This window comes from Hyla sarda, chromosome 6 (assembly GCF_029499605.1).
Source record: "Hyla sarda isolate aHylSar1 chromosome 6, aHylSar1.hap1, whole genome shotgun sequence".
Lineage (NCBI taxonomy): Eukaryota > Metazoa > Chordata > Amphibia > Anura > Hylidae > Hyla > Hyla sarda.
Window position 1 is genome coordinate 288949070 of NC_079194.1, and position 16842 is coordinate 288965911.

The window sequence follows — 16842 nt, forward strand, 5'->3', positions numbered from 1 at the left end:
CCCATTAATACCATAACTGAAAAATGCTGAGCTTTGAAGAAACTCTGCTACATCTTCTCAGACCTGTTCATAACCAACTCTTGTACATCTTCTCAGACCTATAACCAACTTTACAACATCTTTTCAGACCTGTCCATAACCAACTCTGCTACATATTCTCAGACCTGTCCATAACAAACTCTACATCGTCTCTAACCTGTTCTTAACCAACTCTACATCTTTTCAGACCAGTCCATAATAAACTCTGCGGCATCTTCCCAGACCTGTCAATAACCAAATCTACTACATCTTCTCTAACCTGTCCATAGTTAACTCTACTACATCTTCTCAGACCTGTCCATAACCAACGTTACTACATCTTCTCAGACCTGTCCATAGTCAACTCCACTACATCTTCACTAACCTGTCCACAGTCAACTCTACATCTTCTCAGACCTGTCCTTAACTAACTCTAAATCTTCTCAGACCTGTCCATAACCAACTCTACATCTTCTTAGACTTGTCCATAACCAACTCTACATCTTCTCAGACCTGTCCATAACCAACTCTACTACATCTTCTCAGACCTGTCCATAACCAACTCTACTACATCTTCTCAGACCTGTCCATAACCAACTCTACTACATCTTCTCAGACCTGTCCATAACCAACTCTACATCTTCTCAGACCTGTCCATAACCAACTCTACATCTTCTCAGACCTGTCCATAACTAACTTTACATCTTCTTAGATCTGTCCATAACCAACTCTACTACGTCTTCTTAGACCTGTCCATAACCAACTCTACATCTTCTAAGATCTGTCTAAAACCAACTCTACTACATCTCCTCAGACCTGTCCATAACCAACTCTACATCTTCTCAGATCTGTCTAAAACCAACTCTACTACATATTCTCAGACCTGTCCACAACTAACTCTACTACATCTTCTCAGACCTGTCCATAACCAACTCTACTACATCTCCTCAGACCTGTCCACAACTAACTCTACTACATCTTCTCAGACCTGTCCACAACTAACTCTACTACATCTTCTTAGACCTGTCCATAACCAACTCTGCTACATCATCTCAGACCTGTCCATAACCAACTCTACTACATCTTCACAGACCTGTCCATAACCAACTCTACTACATCTCCTCAGACCTGTCCATAACCAACTCTACTACATCTTCTCAGACCTGTCCATAACCAACTCTACTACATCTCCTCAGACCTGTCCATAACCAACTCTACTACATCTTCACAGACCTGTCCATAACCAACTCTACTACATCTCCTCAGACCTGTCCATAACCAACTCTACTACATCTCCTCAGACCTGTCCATAACCAACTCTACTACATCTCCTCAGACCTGTCCATAACCAACTCTACTACATCTTCTTAGACCTGCCCATAACCAACTCTGCTACATCTTCCTAGACCTGTCCATAACCAACTCTACTACATCTTCTTAGAACTGTCCATAACCAACTCTACTACATCTTCTTAGAACTGTCCATAACCAATTCTACTACATCTTCTCAGACGAGTCCATAAATAACTTTACTACATCTTAGATCTGGTGTGCTTGTGTAGTTCATAGGTCACTTTATGTGCCCCATAGTGTAAAGGATGGCTGGTATGGGCTGTTGGTGGCATTAAGAAAGACACAAGGACATGTGACTTGCTGTCTCCACCAAATGCAATTTACTTTAAAGTAGATAGACACTTCATACTAATGTTAAATGACACTTTATTAGCCATCCCTCTGTGTATTATGTATATGCCCTCTGTGTATTATGTATATGCTCCCTGTATCATAAACCTTGAGTGTGCACGTCCCAGGCTGACCACAAGTAATGTAATCCATCTTCACTTGCAGATTGCCACAAATAATGCAATTGTCATGCACGCTGCACTGTCAGGAGACACATAATGCAATTCCCCTGCACTTCATGTAAGGTCTGTCCACAGGTAATGGAATTATTCTGCACTCCCTCAGTCAGCCCACGTATAATGCAATATTCTTTCACCATCTCAGATGTCTTCACATATAATGCAATTCTCTTTCGCTATTTCAGATGTCTCCACATATAATTCTATTCCATAACTATTAGACATATGTTTACACATTATACTACACTGTTTTACGCTCATATAAAGCAAGTATCTTACACTGTTTTATATTTTACACCATGGACCTGTCTGTAGTCAACTCTGCTACATCTTCTCAGACCTGTCCATAAACAACTCTACTACATCTCCTCTGACCTGTCCATAAACAACTCTACTACATCTCCTCTGACCTGTCCATAAACAACTCTACTACATCTCCTCTGACCTGTCCATAAACAACTCTACTACATCTCCTCTGACCTGTCCATAGCTAACTCTACATCTCCTCAGACCTGTCCATAAACAACTCTACTACATCTTCTCAGACCTGTCCATAAACAACTCTGCTACATCATCTCAGACCTGTCCATTACCAACTCTGCTACATCATCTCAGACCTGTCCATAGCCAACTCTACATCTCCTTAGACCTGTCCATAGCCAACTCTACTAGATCTTCTCAGACCTGTCCATACACAACTCTACTACATCTTCTCAGACCTGTCCATAACCAACTCTACTATATCTTCTCAGACCTGTCCATTACCAACTCTGCTACATCATCTCAGACCTGTCCATAACCAACTCTACTATATCTTCTCAGACCTGTCCATAACCAACTCTGCTACATCATCTCAGACCTGTCCATAACCAACTCTGCTACATCATCTCAGACCTGTCCATAGCCAACTCTACATCTCCTTAGACCTGTCCATAACCAACTCTACTACATCTTCTCAGACCTGTCCATAAACAACTCTACTACATCTCCTCAGACCTGTCCATAAACAACTCTACTACATCTTCTCAGACCTGTCCATAACCAACTCTACTATATCTTCTCAGACCTGTCCATAACCAACTCTACTACATCTTCTCAGACCTGTCCATAACCAACTCTACTACATCTCCTCAGACCTGTCCATAAACAACTCTACTACATCTCCTCTGACCTGTCCATAACCAACTCTACTACATCTCCTCAGACCTGTCCATAGCCAACTCTACTACATCTCCTGAGACCTGTCCATAACCAACTCTACTACATCTCCTCAGACCTGTCCATAACCAACTCTACTACATCTCCTCAGACCTGTCCATAAACAACTCTACTACATCTCCTCTGACCTGTCCATAACCAACTCTACTACATCTACTCAGACCTGTCCATAGCCAACTCTACTACATCTCCTCAGACCTGTCCATAACCAACTCTACTACATCTCCTCTGACCTGTCCATAACCAACTCTACATCTCCTCAGACCTGTCTATAACCAACTCTACTACATCTCCTCAGACCTGTCCATAACCAACTCTACATCTCCTCAGACTTGTCCATAACCAACTCTACTACATCTTCTCAGACCTGTCCATAAACAACTCTACTACATCTCCTCAGACCTGTCTATAACCAACTCTGCTACATCTTCTCAGACCTGTCCATAACCAACTCTGCTACATCATCTCAGACCTGTCCATAACCAACTCTGCTACATCATCTCAGACCTGTCCATAACCAACTCTGCCACATCATCTCAGACCTGTCCATAACCAACTCTGCTACATCATCTCAGACCTGTCCATAACCAACTCTGCTACATTATCTCAGACCTGTCCATAACCAATTCTGCTACATCATCTCAGACCTGTCCATAACCAGCTCTACTACATCTTCTCAGACCTGTCCATAGCCAACTCTACTACATCTCCTCAGACCTGTCCATAGCCAATTCTACTACATCTCCTCAGAACTGTCCATAACCAACTCTACTACATCTCCTCTGACCCGTCCATAGCCAACTCTACATCTCCTCAGACCTGTCCATAACCAACTCTACTACATCTCCTCAGACCTGTCCATAACTAACTCTACTACATCTCCTCAGACCTGTCCATAACCAACTCTACTACATCTCCTCAGACCTGTCCATAACCAACTCTACTACATCTCCTCAGACCTGTCCATAACTAACTCTACTACATCTCCTCAGACTTGTCCATAAACAACTCTACTACATCTCCTCTGACCTGTCCATAACCAACTCTACTACATCTCCTCAGACCTGTCCATTGCCAACTCTACTACATCTCCTCAGACCTGTCCATAACCAACTCTACTACATCTCCTCGGACCTGTCCATAGCCAACTCTACATCTCCTCAGACCTGTCCATAACCAACTCTACTACATCTCCTCAGACCTGTCCATAACCAACTCTACATCTCCTCAGACCTGTCTATAACCAACTCTACTACATCTCCTCAGACCTGTCCATAACCAACTCTACATCTCCTCAGACCTGTCCATAACCAACTCTACTACATCTCCTCAGACCTGTCCATAACCAACTCTACTACATCTCCTCAGACCTGTCCATAACCAACTCTACTACTTCTCCTCAGACCTGTCCATAACCAACTCTACTACATCTCCTCAGACATGTCCATAAACAACTCTACTACATCTCCTCAGACATGTCTATAACCAACTCTGCTACATCTTCTCAGACCTGTCCATAACCAGCTCTGCTACATCTTCTCAGACCTGTCCATAACCAACTCTGCTACATCATCTCAGACCTGTCCATAACCAACTCTGCTACATCATCTCAGACCTGTCCATAACCAACTCTGCTACATCATCTAAGACCTGTCCATAACCAACTCTGCTACATCATCTCAGACCTGTCCATAACCAACTCTGCTACATCATCTCAGACCTGTCCATAACCAACTCTGCTACATCATCTCAGACCTGTCCATAACCAACTCTACTACATCTTCTCAGACCTGTCCATAGCCAACTCTACTACATCTCCTCAGACCTGTCCATAACCAACTCTACTACATCTCCTCAGACCTGTCCATAACTAACTCTACTACATCTCCTCAGACCTGTCCATAACTAACTCTACTACATCTTCTCAGACCTGTCCATAAACAACTCTACTACATCTCCTCAGACCTGTCCATAACCAACTCTACTACATCTCCTCAGACATATCCATAAACAACTCTACTACATCTTCTCAGACCTGTCTATAACCAACTCTGCTACATCTTCTCAGACCTGTCCATAACCAACTCTGCTACATCTTCTCAGACCTGTCCATAACCAACTCTGCTACATCATCTCAGACCTGTCCATAACCAACTCTGCTACATCATCTCAGACCTGTCCATAACCAACTCTGCTACATCATCTCAGACCTGTCCATAACCAACTCTGCTACATCATCTCAGACCTGTCCATAACCAACTCTGCTACATCATCTCAGACCTGTCCATAACCAACTCTGCTACATTATCTCAGACCTGTCCATAACCAATTCTGCTACATCATCTCAGACCTGTCCATAACCAACTCTACTACATCTTCTCAGACCTGTCCATAGCCAACTCTACTACATCTCCTCAGACCTGTCCATAACCAACTCTACTACATCTCCTCAGACCTGTCCATAACCAACTCTACTACATCTCCTCAGACCTGTCCATAACTAACTCTACTACATCTCCTCAGACTTGTCCATAACCAACTCTACTACATCTCCTCAGACCTGTCCATAGCCAACTCTACTACATCTCCTCAGACCTGGCCATAGCCAACTCTACTACATCTCCTCAGACCTGTCCATAGCCAACTCTACTACATCTCCTCAGACCTGTCCATAACCAACTCTACTACATCTCCTCAGACCTGTCCATTACCAACTCTACTACATCTCCTCTGACCTGTCCATAACCAACTCTACTACATCTCCTCAGACCTGTCCATAACCAACTCTACTACATCTCCTCAGACCTGTCCATAACCAACTCTACTACATCTCCTCAGACCTGTCCATAACCAACTCTACTACATCTCCTCAGACCTGTCCATAACCAACTCTACTACATCTCCTCAGACCTGTCCATAACCAACTCTACTACATCTCCTCAGACCTGTCCATAACCAACTCTACTACATCTCCTCAGACCTTACCAAGTATGACACATTGGGGGGATATTTATCAAAGCAGTCTATGTCCCGCATCAATATAGACCAAACTACAGAGGGTTAGGCCGGTCTATTGTGCGCCTAATTTATCAAAAGTGGCACGGCTCTTGATAAATTCTGTGCATAGACTTCGGGATCTACTGTTTAGACTGTATTTAAACCTGCTTCAGTATGGTCTGACATTTCAGCGTACTTTCGGCCGATGTGACTTTTCGCCGAAAAGTCGCTATTGATAAATTCGGCACCAATGCATTTTCCATCTAAAACAGACGAGAATGCATCATGTTCTAAAAATCCTCTAAAGCAAAAGATGTGAAAAAGTCGCATATATTTAGACTGCGACTTTCTGTGCGACAATTTTGGATGGGGAAAAACAGTCTAAGAGTCCATTCACACAAGCGGATCCCCAAGCGTATTACGCTGCGGATGCGCTGCTGAAGGACAGCTGTGTGCTGCCTTTACAGGTGCCTGCTCGAGGTGGCAATACGCCGCTACAACAAACAGACACACTGAAGCGATGTGCGAGTCGCTGCGCATGCGCGGTGTACTCGCACACATCGCGGCCGATCCACCTGTGAGTATATCGCACATCGCAGTGTGTCTGCTTATAGTGGCGTATTGCTGATTCACAGAGGTCCTTCAGCGGCGGATCCGCAGCATAATCCGCTCGTGTGAACGCACCCTTAATCCTTAGATAAATCTCCCCAACGTTCCAGCCTCTTCTCTAACCATATGTAGCTCTTCACTGGATACTTAGCCCTTCCTTTTGTATGTGATACAATTCTCCACCATCTCCATACACTGCAGCGGCTGAGATCACAGATTAGCCAAATATTATTCTTTCCACTCAAACTTCCCTCCTATAAAGTCATTTCCATGGAATTTTGCAATGGTCGGTGTATGGTCTCTGATTCCAGACTTTGCCCTGTATTCAGGACACCTGTCTATTAAACATTGTGATCTCTATTCAGGACACCTGTCTATTAAACATTGTGATCTCTATTCAGGACACCTGTCTATTAAACATTGTGATCTCTATTCAGGACACCTGTCTATTAAACATTGTGCTCTGTATTCAGGACACCTGTCTATAAAACATTGTGATCTCTATTCAGGACACCTGTCTATTAAACATTGTGATCTCTATTCAGGACACCTGTCTATTAAACATTGTGCTCTCTATTCAGGACACCTGTCTATTAAACATTGTGATCTCTATTCAGGACACCTGTCTATTAAACATTGTGCTCTCTATTCAGGACACCTGTCTATTAAACATTGTGCTCTCTATTCAGGACACCTGTCTATTAAACATTGTGATCTCTATTCAGGACACCTGTCTATTAAACATTGTGCTCTCTATTCAGGACACCTGTCTATTAAACATTGTGCTCTCTATTCAGGACACCTGTCTATTAAACATTGTGCTTTCTATTCAGGACACCTGTCTATTAAACATTGCGATCTCTATTCAGGACACCTGTCTATTAAACATTGTGCTCTCTATTCAGGACACCTGTCTATTAAACAGTGTGCTCTCTATTCAGGACACCTGACTATTAAACAGTGTGCTCTCTTTTCAGGACACCTGTCTATTAAACATTGTGCTCTCTATTCAGGACACCTGTCTATTAAACATTGTGCTTTCTATTCAGGACACCTGTCTATTAAACAGTGTGCTCTCTATTCAGGACACCTGTCTATTAAACAGTGTGCTCTCTATTCAGGACACCTGTCTATTAAACAGTGTGCTCTCTATTCAGGACACCTGTCTATTAAACATTGTGCACTCTATTCAGGACACCTGTCTATTAAACAGTGTGCTCTCTATTCAGGACACCTGTCTATTAAACAGTGTGCTCTCTATTCAGGACACCTGTCTATTAAACATTGTGCTCTCTATTCAGGACATCTGTCTATTAAACATTGTTCTCTCTATTCAGAACACCTGTCTATTAAACATTAAGCTCTGTATTCAGGACACCTGTCAATTTAACATTGTGCTCTCTATTCAGGACACCTGTCTATTAAACATTGTGCTCTCTATTCAGGACACCTGTCTATTAAACATTGTGCTCTCTATTCAGGACACCTGTCAATTTAACATTGTGCTCTCTATTCAGGACACCTGTCTATTAAACATTGTGCTCTCTATTCAGGACACCTGTCTATTAAACATTGTGCTCTCTATTCAGGAAACCTGTCTATAACATACTATGCTCTGTATAAGGGATACCAATACATTTTTTGCACTATGCTCTGTATCAGGGATACCTCTCTATAACAAAATGTGCTCTGTATAAGGGATATATATATATATATATATTGCACCATGCTCTCTATCAGTGGTACCTCTCTATAACAAACTATGCTCTGTATCGGGGATACCTCTCTATAACAGACTATGCTCTGTATAAAAGGGATACCTATATATATTTTGCACTATGCTCTGTATCAGGGATACCTCTCTATAACAGACTATGCTCTCTATCAGTGATACCTCTCTATAACAGACTATGCTCTCTATCAGTGACACCTCTCTATAACAGACTATGCTCTATATCAGGGATACCTCTCTATAACAGACTATGCCCTCCATCAGTGACACCTCCCTATAACATACTATGCTCTGTATAAGGGATACCAATATATATTTTGCACTATGCTCTGTATCAGGGACTCCTCTCTATAACAGACTATGCTCTGTATCAGGGACTCCTCTCTATAACAGACTATGCTCTGTATCAGGGACTCCTCTCTATAACAGACTATGCTCTGTATCAGGGACTCCTCTCTATAACAGACTATGCTCTGTATCAGGGACTCCTCTCTATAACACACTATGGGCTGTATCAGGGATACCTCCCAATAACATACTATGCTCCGTATCAGGGATACCTCTCTATAACACATTGTGCTCTGTATACGGGATATTGATATATATATTTTGCACTATGCTCTCTATCAGGGATACCTCTCTATAACAGACTATGCTCTCTATCAGTGACACCTCTCTATAACAGACTATGCTCTATATCAGGGATACCTCTCTATAACAGACTATGCCCTCCATCAGTGACACCTCCCTATAACATACTATGCTCTGTATAAGGGATACCAATATATATTTTGCACTATGCTCTGTATCAGGGACTCCTCTCTATAACAGACTATGCTCTGTATCAGGGACTCCTCTCTATAACACACTATGGTCTGTATCAGGGATACCTCCCAATAACATACTATGCTCCGTATCAGGGATACCTCTCCATAACACATTGTGCTCTGTATAAGGGATATTGATATATACATTTTGCACTATGCTCTCTATCAGGGATACCTCTCTATAACAGACTATGCTCTGTATCAGTGACACCTCTCTATTCCGCATACACAAAGCCTCTCCCTCATGTAGATATAGCAGAGCTGAATTTCCATTTTGAGGTTGTCTGTACATTTCGATAAATCTCCAGTTATCTGAGACGTCCACAAAACCACAGATAACACATCCTACCGCGCTGTGCCGGGCGACAAACTCAACACCACCAGTCCGATCCCTCTGTATGTCACATGACTTGCCGTGGTACTCTCATCACTTACACTCCCAGATGTCCCCTTTAAGTCAATATACACTTCAAGTTGCTGGATATAAAACAAATCCCATATAATGCTCAGTCCCCTCGGCTTCCGTGGCATCAAACTCCTGAGACCCCCGCACTGCATTCTAACAGACCCCCTTATATAACCCGGACGTCTCACATTACCGGAGCCACAGATCAAGCGTTTGGAAATTCGTCATTCACCGTCCCGGCTTCCGCGTTGCGCCCCCCCCCCCCCCACCCATGCCAGAATTAACCTGATGCAGCAGAGCTGACTGTATTATTTGGCCAATAGTGATAATTAACATAGGGTTAACAAACTGAGCTCTGCTACACCTTATACCTGCCCCACCCCTAACATAGCATCATGGCTCTAGGACAGTGTTTCCCAACCAGGGTGCCTCCAGCTGTTGCAAAACTACAACTCCCAGCATGCCCGGACAGCCGAAGGCTGTCCGGGCATGCTGGGAGTTGTAGTTTTGCAACAGCTGGAGGCTCCTTGGTTAGGTAACACTGCTCTGGACTTTCCTTCAACCAGCGCAAAGATTTATTTTACTACCTTGTTGCCCCTTGAGCAATTGCCCTCTACCCTTTCCATTCACTTGCCCTGTAAACCTACGTGCTTCTTAGGCGGCACTGACCAATGCTGTCCACTGCTGCCCACAGATGCCAGGAATAGGTCAGACACTTGACTTGCCATAGAGACAAGACATCTATTCCGGTTCTCTCATAATTTATTATAGTCATGAGTGCAGCTCTGGGGGTACATATACATACAGCCGCCCAGAGCTTTAATACCCCAACCAGGAGCGGCGCTGTCTGCATGGTACACATCTGGTCATACCATAGGGCAGTGTTTCCCAACCAGGGTGCCTCCAGCTGTTGCATAACTACAGGAATCTCTATAACACACTATACTGTACTCTGTATCAGGGAAACCTATCTATAACACACTATGGTCTGTATCAGGGACACCTCTCTATAACATACTATACCCTGTATCAGGGACACCTCTCTATAACATACTATACCCTGTATCAGGGAAACCTCTCTATAACACACTATGGTCTGTATCAGGGACACCTCTCTATAACATACTATACCCTGTATCAGGGACACCTCTCTATAACATACTATACCCTGTATCAGGGACACCTCTCTATAACATACTATACCCTGTATCAGGGAAACCTCTCTATAACACACTATGCCCTGTATCAGGGATACCTCTCTATTAGAGATGAGCGAACTTACAGTAAATTCGATTTGTCACGAACTTCTCGGCTCGGCAGTTGATGACTTATCCTGCATAAATTAGTTCAGCTTTCAGGTGCTCCGGTGAGCTGGAAAAGGTGGATACAGTCCTAGGAGACTCTTTACTAGGACTGTATCCATCTTTTCCAGCCCACCGGAGCACCAGAAAGCTGAACTAATTTACGCAGGATAAGTTATCAACTGCTGAGCCGAGAAGTTTGTGACGAATCGAATTTACTGTAAGTTCGCTCATCTCTACTCTCTATAACACACAATGCTCCGTATCAGGGATACCTCTCTATAACACAATATGACCTGTATCAGGGATACTTCTCTTTAACATACTATACCCTGTATCAGGGAAACCTCTCTATAACACACTATACCCTATATCAGGGAAATCTCTATATAACACACTATACTCTGTATCAGGGATACCTCTATATAACACACTATACTCTGTATCAGGGATACCTCTCTATAACACACTGACCTGTATCAGGGATACCTCTCTATACCTGTCTCTGATGCTCTATAGTCAGTATCAGGGATACATCTCCATAAGAAACTATACTCTATATTAGGGATACCTCTCTATCACACCCCATGCTCTGTATCAGGGATACCTCTCTATAAGAAACTATACTCTATATTAGGGATACCTCTCTGTAACACACTATGCTCTGTATCAGGGATACCTCTCTATACCTGTCTATGATGCTCTATAGTCAGTATCAGGGATACATCTCCATAAGAAACTATACTCTATATTAGGGATACCTCTCTATAACACACTATGCTCTGTATCAGGGATACCTCTCTGTAACACACTATGCTCTGTATCAGGGATACCTCTCTATAACACACTATGCTCTGTATCAGGGATACCTCTCCATAAGAAACTATACTCTCTATTAGGGATACCTCTCTATAACACATTATGCTCTGTATTAAGGATACTTTTCTATAATGCACTATGCTGCGTATCAGGAATACCTCTCTATAATCCACTATGCTGTCCGAACATGCTGGGAGTTGTAATTTTGCCACAGCTGGAGGCACCCTGGTGGGAAGACACTGTCACTGGGACTACGACCATATACTCAAATGGGGGAAGGTGGGGGGGGGGGGGGGGGGGGGGGGGTTGCTATTAACCATTTAAAATGACTGGTACCTGAAATGGCTCCAAAGTCATTGTTAATTATGAGATCGGGCTCCTTCACCTCCTCCACCTTACCCAGGTCTGTACCCCCCCCCTCCCAATACCTACAGCTTTACGTTTCTGTACCGCCGCCCCCCCCCCCATACCTACAGCTTTACGTTTCTGTACCCCCCCCATACCTACAGCTTTACGTTTCTGTACCCCCCCCCTCCCAATACCTACAGCTTTACGTTTCTGTGCCGCCGCCCCCCCCCATACCTACAGCTTTACGTTTCTGTACCCCCCCCCCCCATACCTACAGCTTTACGTTTCTGTACCCCCCCCATACCTACAGCTTTACGTTTCTGTACCCCCCCCATACCTACAGCTTTACGTTTCTGTACCCCCCCCATACCTACAGCTTTACGTTTTTGTACCCCCCCATACCTACAGCTTTACGTTTCTGTACCCCCCCCCCATACCTACAGCTTTACGTTTCTGTACCCCCCCCATACCTACAGCTTTACGTTTCTGTACCCCCCCCCCATACCTACAGCTTTACGTTTCTGTACCCCCCCCATACCTACAGCTTTACGTTTCTGTACCCCCCCCCATACCTACAGCTTTACGTTTCTGTACCCCCCCCCATACCTACAGCTTTACGTTTCTGTACCCCCCCATACCTACAGCTTTACGTTTCTGTACCCCCCCCCATACCTACAGCTTTACATTTCTGTACCCCCCCATACCTACAGCTTTACGTTTCTGTACCCCCCCCCCATACCTACAGCTTTACGTTTCTGTACCCCCCCCCATACCTACAGCTTTACGTTTCTGTACCGCCGCCCCCCCCATACCTACAGCTTTACGTTTCTGTACCCCCCCCCATACCTACAGCTTTACGTTTCTGTACCGCCGCCCCCCCCATACCTACAGCTTTACGTTTCTGTACCGCCCCCCCCCCCCATACCTACAGCTTTAAGTTTCCGTACCGCCGCCCCCCCCCCACCCATGCCTACAGCTTTACAGTTTTTTTTACTATACATTACTGCTCAGCGGGGGGGGGGGGGGTCGCTCATGTCCATCAGTAATTTTGTAATCCGATTAAATTATTATAATTTTTTGCGCTCATGAAGGCGGATAACAGGGCGCCAACTACTGCCACCAGTGACGCCATCCGTGACAAAAAATCTACAGTGGAGAAACTTTAGCCCAAAAAAAAAACCTATAAGAATTTCGCGACTTCCTAATTCGCAATTGGTTAAAAACGTATAAGAATTTCGCGACTTCCTAATTCGCAATTGGTTAAAAACATTCCGATTGGGGGGTGAATGCTAATTTTCCACCATCCTGACTTTTTTGCACTGACCTAACATAAGACATCCAGATGGCGGTATATTTTTTTAGCATAGCATTAGGGGCCCCGCAGAGGTGTAGGGCCCCCTGTAGGACTATGAAGGCACTTACCTGTGTCCTCCCAGGGGACGGCCCCTCCCTCGGAGCTCATGGTGCCTCTCTAAGCCGAGTGGGATCGCAGCGCAGCCCCCTCCTCACTCTTCCTCAGTCCGGACATCCCGCATCGTTGTTTGGAGAACTCTCCTGGCTGCGACCCGCTCCCCCCGAGCTCCGCGCACAGACTGCCCCGCACCCCCGGCCGGTCGGGGCTAAGCATCCGTGACGTCACGTCCCGTCCACCAATCACGGCGCGGTCCCCGGCTCAGCATCCACCTGGCTGCCTCTGGGTGTGACACCCTTTCGCTGCCGGATGGGTGTAGGTGCGGAGCCCAGCTCCAAGCTGGGTGCCCCCCTATAAAGCTACAGTGGGAGCGCCCGGGCCAACCACCTGAGAAGCTGTGAAGGAATGTACCAAGCTTGAGAGGGGGTAAGAGAAGCAATGGCTGCTGTATAAAGTTATAATCATACAGAGGTGGCAGAATACTTCTACATCAGTGTTTCCCAACCAGGGCACCTCCAGCTGTTGCAAAACTACAACTCCCAGCATTCCCGGACAACCTAAGGCTGCCCGGGCATGCTGGGAGTTGTAGTTTTGCAACAGCTGGAGGTGCCCTGGTTGGGAAACACTGTTCTACAAGCAGTGTTTCCCGACCAGAATGCTTCCCTCCATGCTGGGAGTTGTAGTTTTGCAACAGCTGGAGGCGCCCTGGTTTAGAAACACTGTTCTACAAGCAGTGCTTCCTTCCTGCTGGGAGTTGCAGTTTTGCAACAGCTGGAGGTGCCCTGGTTGGGAAACACTGTTCTACAAGCAGTGCTTCCCTCAATGCTGGGAATTGTAGTTTTGCAACAGCTGGAGGCACCCTGGTTTAGAAACACTGTTCTACAAGCAGTGCTTCCCTCCTTCTGGGAGTTGTAGTTTTGTAACAGCTGGAGGTGCCCTGGTTTGGAAAACACTGTTCTACAAGCAGTGTTTCCCGACCAGAGTGCTTCACTCCATGCTGAGAGTTGTAGTTTTGCAACAGCTGGAGGCGCCCTGGTTTAGAAACACTGTTCTACAAGCAGTGCTTCCTTCCTGCTGGGAGTTGTAGTTTTGTAACAGCTGGAGGTGCCCTGGTTTGGAAACACTGTTCTTCAAGCAGTGTTTCCCGACTAGAGTGCTTCACTCCATGCTGAGAGTTGTATTTTTGCAACAGCTGGAGGCACACATGTAGTGAATCATCGACAAAAAACTTTGCCACTCTGCCGATCTGATTGGTTGCTAAGGGCAACTGCAGGACTCTTACTCTACACAGGTTTTGATAAATCTCTCACAACAGGGGAGATCAAAATCTGTCCAGAGGGAAAGTTGCCCAGTTGTCCATAGCAACCAATCAGATCGCTTCATTCATTTTTAACAAGGACTCTGTAAAATGAAAGAAGGAATCTGATTGGTTGCTATGGGCAACTAGGCAACTTTTCCTTTGCACTGGTTTTGATAAATCTCCCCCTATAACTTTGTGGTTTATGTTCACACACAGTATTTTGGGCTGTTTTGTAGAACTTTTTTTTCCTGCTAGGTTGCAAATTGCATAATGGCATTGGCTGTAGCTGGGGTGACCAGATTTTGAAAAAAAGTACACAGACTCTGCAGACTGTATCATTGACCATATAGAAGGAGATACCAGCTGTACACAGACTCTGCAGACCGTATCATTGACTATATAGAAGGAACTACAAGCTGTAGACAGACTCTGCAGACCATATCACTGATCATATAGGAGATACTAGCTGTACACAGACTCTGCGGACCATATCATTTATAATATAGGAGATACTAGCTGTACACAGACTCTGCAGACCGTATCATTGGCCATATAGGAGATACCAGCTGTACACAGACTCTGCAGACCATATCATTTATAATATAGGAGATACTAGCTGTACACAGACTCTTCAAACCGTATCATTTATAATATAGAAGATACTAGCTGTACACAAACTCTGCAGACCGTATCATTGGCCATATAGGAGATACCAGCTGTACACAGACTCTGCAGACCATATCACTGATCATATAGGAGATACTAGCTGTACACAGACTCTGCGGACCATATAATTTATAATATAGGAGATACTAGCTGTACACAGACTCTGCAAACCGTATCATTTATAATATAGAAGATACTAGCTGTACACAGACTCTGCAGACCGTATCATTGGCCATATAGGAGATACCAGCTGTACACAGACTCTGCAGACCGTATCACTGATCATATAGGATATACTAGCTGTACACAGACTCTGCAGACCGTATCATTTATAATATAGGAGATACTAGCTGTACACAGACTCTGCAAACCATATAATTTATAATATAGAAGATACTAGCTGTACACAGACTCTGCAGACCGTATTATTGGCCATATAGAAGGAGATACCAGCTGTACACAGACTCTGCAGACCGTATCACTGATCATATAGGAGATACTAGCTGTACACAGACTCTGCAGCCCGTATCATTTATAATATAGGAGATACTAGCTGTACACAGACTCTGCAAACCGTATCATTTATAATATAGAAGATACTAGCTGTACACAGACTCTGCAGACCGTATCATTGGCCATATAGAAGGAGATACCAGCTGTATACAGACTCTGCAGACCATATTAGTGATAACAGTGACATACAGTGACTCACAAGTGACGTCTTCTCTAAGTGAATCACAGGTGACATCTACGTACGTTTTTCCTTTTATTCACTATCTTGCCTAGACCGCCAGCCGGGATGACCAGATTTTGAAAAAAACAAAACAAAAAACAGAAGTACACAGACTCTGCAGACCATATCATTGACCATATAGAAGGAGATACCAGCTGTACACAGACTCTGCAGACCATATTAGTGATAACAGTGACATACAGTGACTGACAAGTGACGCTTTTTGTAAGTGAATCACAGGTGACGTTTGCGTACGTTTTTCCTTTTTTTCACTATCTTGCCTAGACCACCATGATGAATTCTCCCGGCAAGACTCGTCTCTACAGAACCTGCCAGACAATCATTTTAGGCTCCTTTTTCCAGCACAATGCCCTCCTCTACATACTCTCCATGTATATTGCCCTACACAGTAATAGTGTCTGCTTTGCCCCATACAGTTGTAGGCCCCCATATTTAGTTATAGGCCCCCATATATATATTTGTAAGTCCATTCTGTGTCTCCATATACAGTAGCAGGCCTCCAAATATAGTTGTAAGCCCATACTGTGCCCCCATATATCATTGTAGACCCCCATATATAGTTGTAAGCCCATTA

At 44.4% G+C, this 16842-nt stretch overlaps 1 protein-coding gene across 3 annotated transcripts in view; it reads right to left on the reverse strand.

Moving 5' to 3' along the window:
- The window catches only part of CHRM4 (cholinergic receptor muscarinic 4), a 183021-nt gene that overhangs the window by 71710 nt on the left and 94469 nt on the right, over nt 1-16842 (reverse strand). Inside the window, exon 1 of one of the 3 annotated variants that reach the window (XM_056527652.1) lies at nt 13560-13738. The exons of the other annotated variants lie outside the window; for them this stretch is intronic. Coding sequence (XP_056383627.1) covers nt 13560-13599 — 40 coding nt within the window. The 5' untranslated portion in view covers nt 13600-13738. Of the gene's footprint in view, nt 1-13559; nt 13739-16842 lie in introns of those variants that run through there. 3 annotated transcript variants of the gene reach the window in all.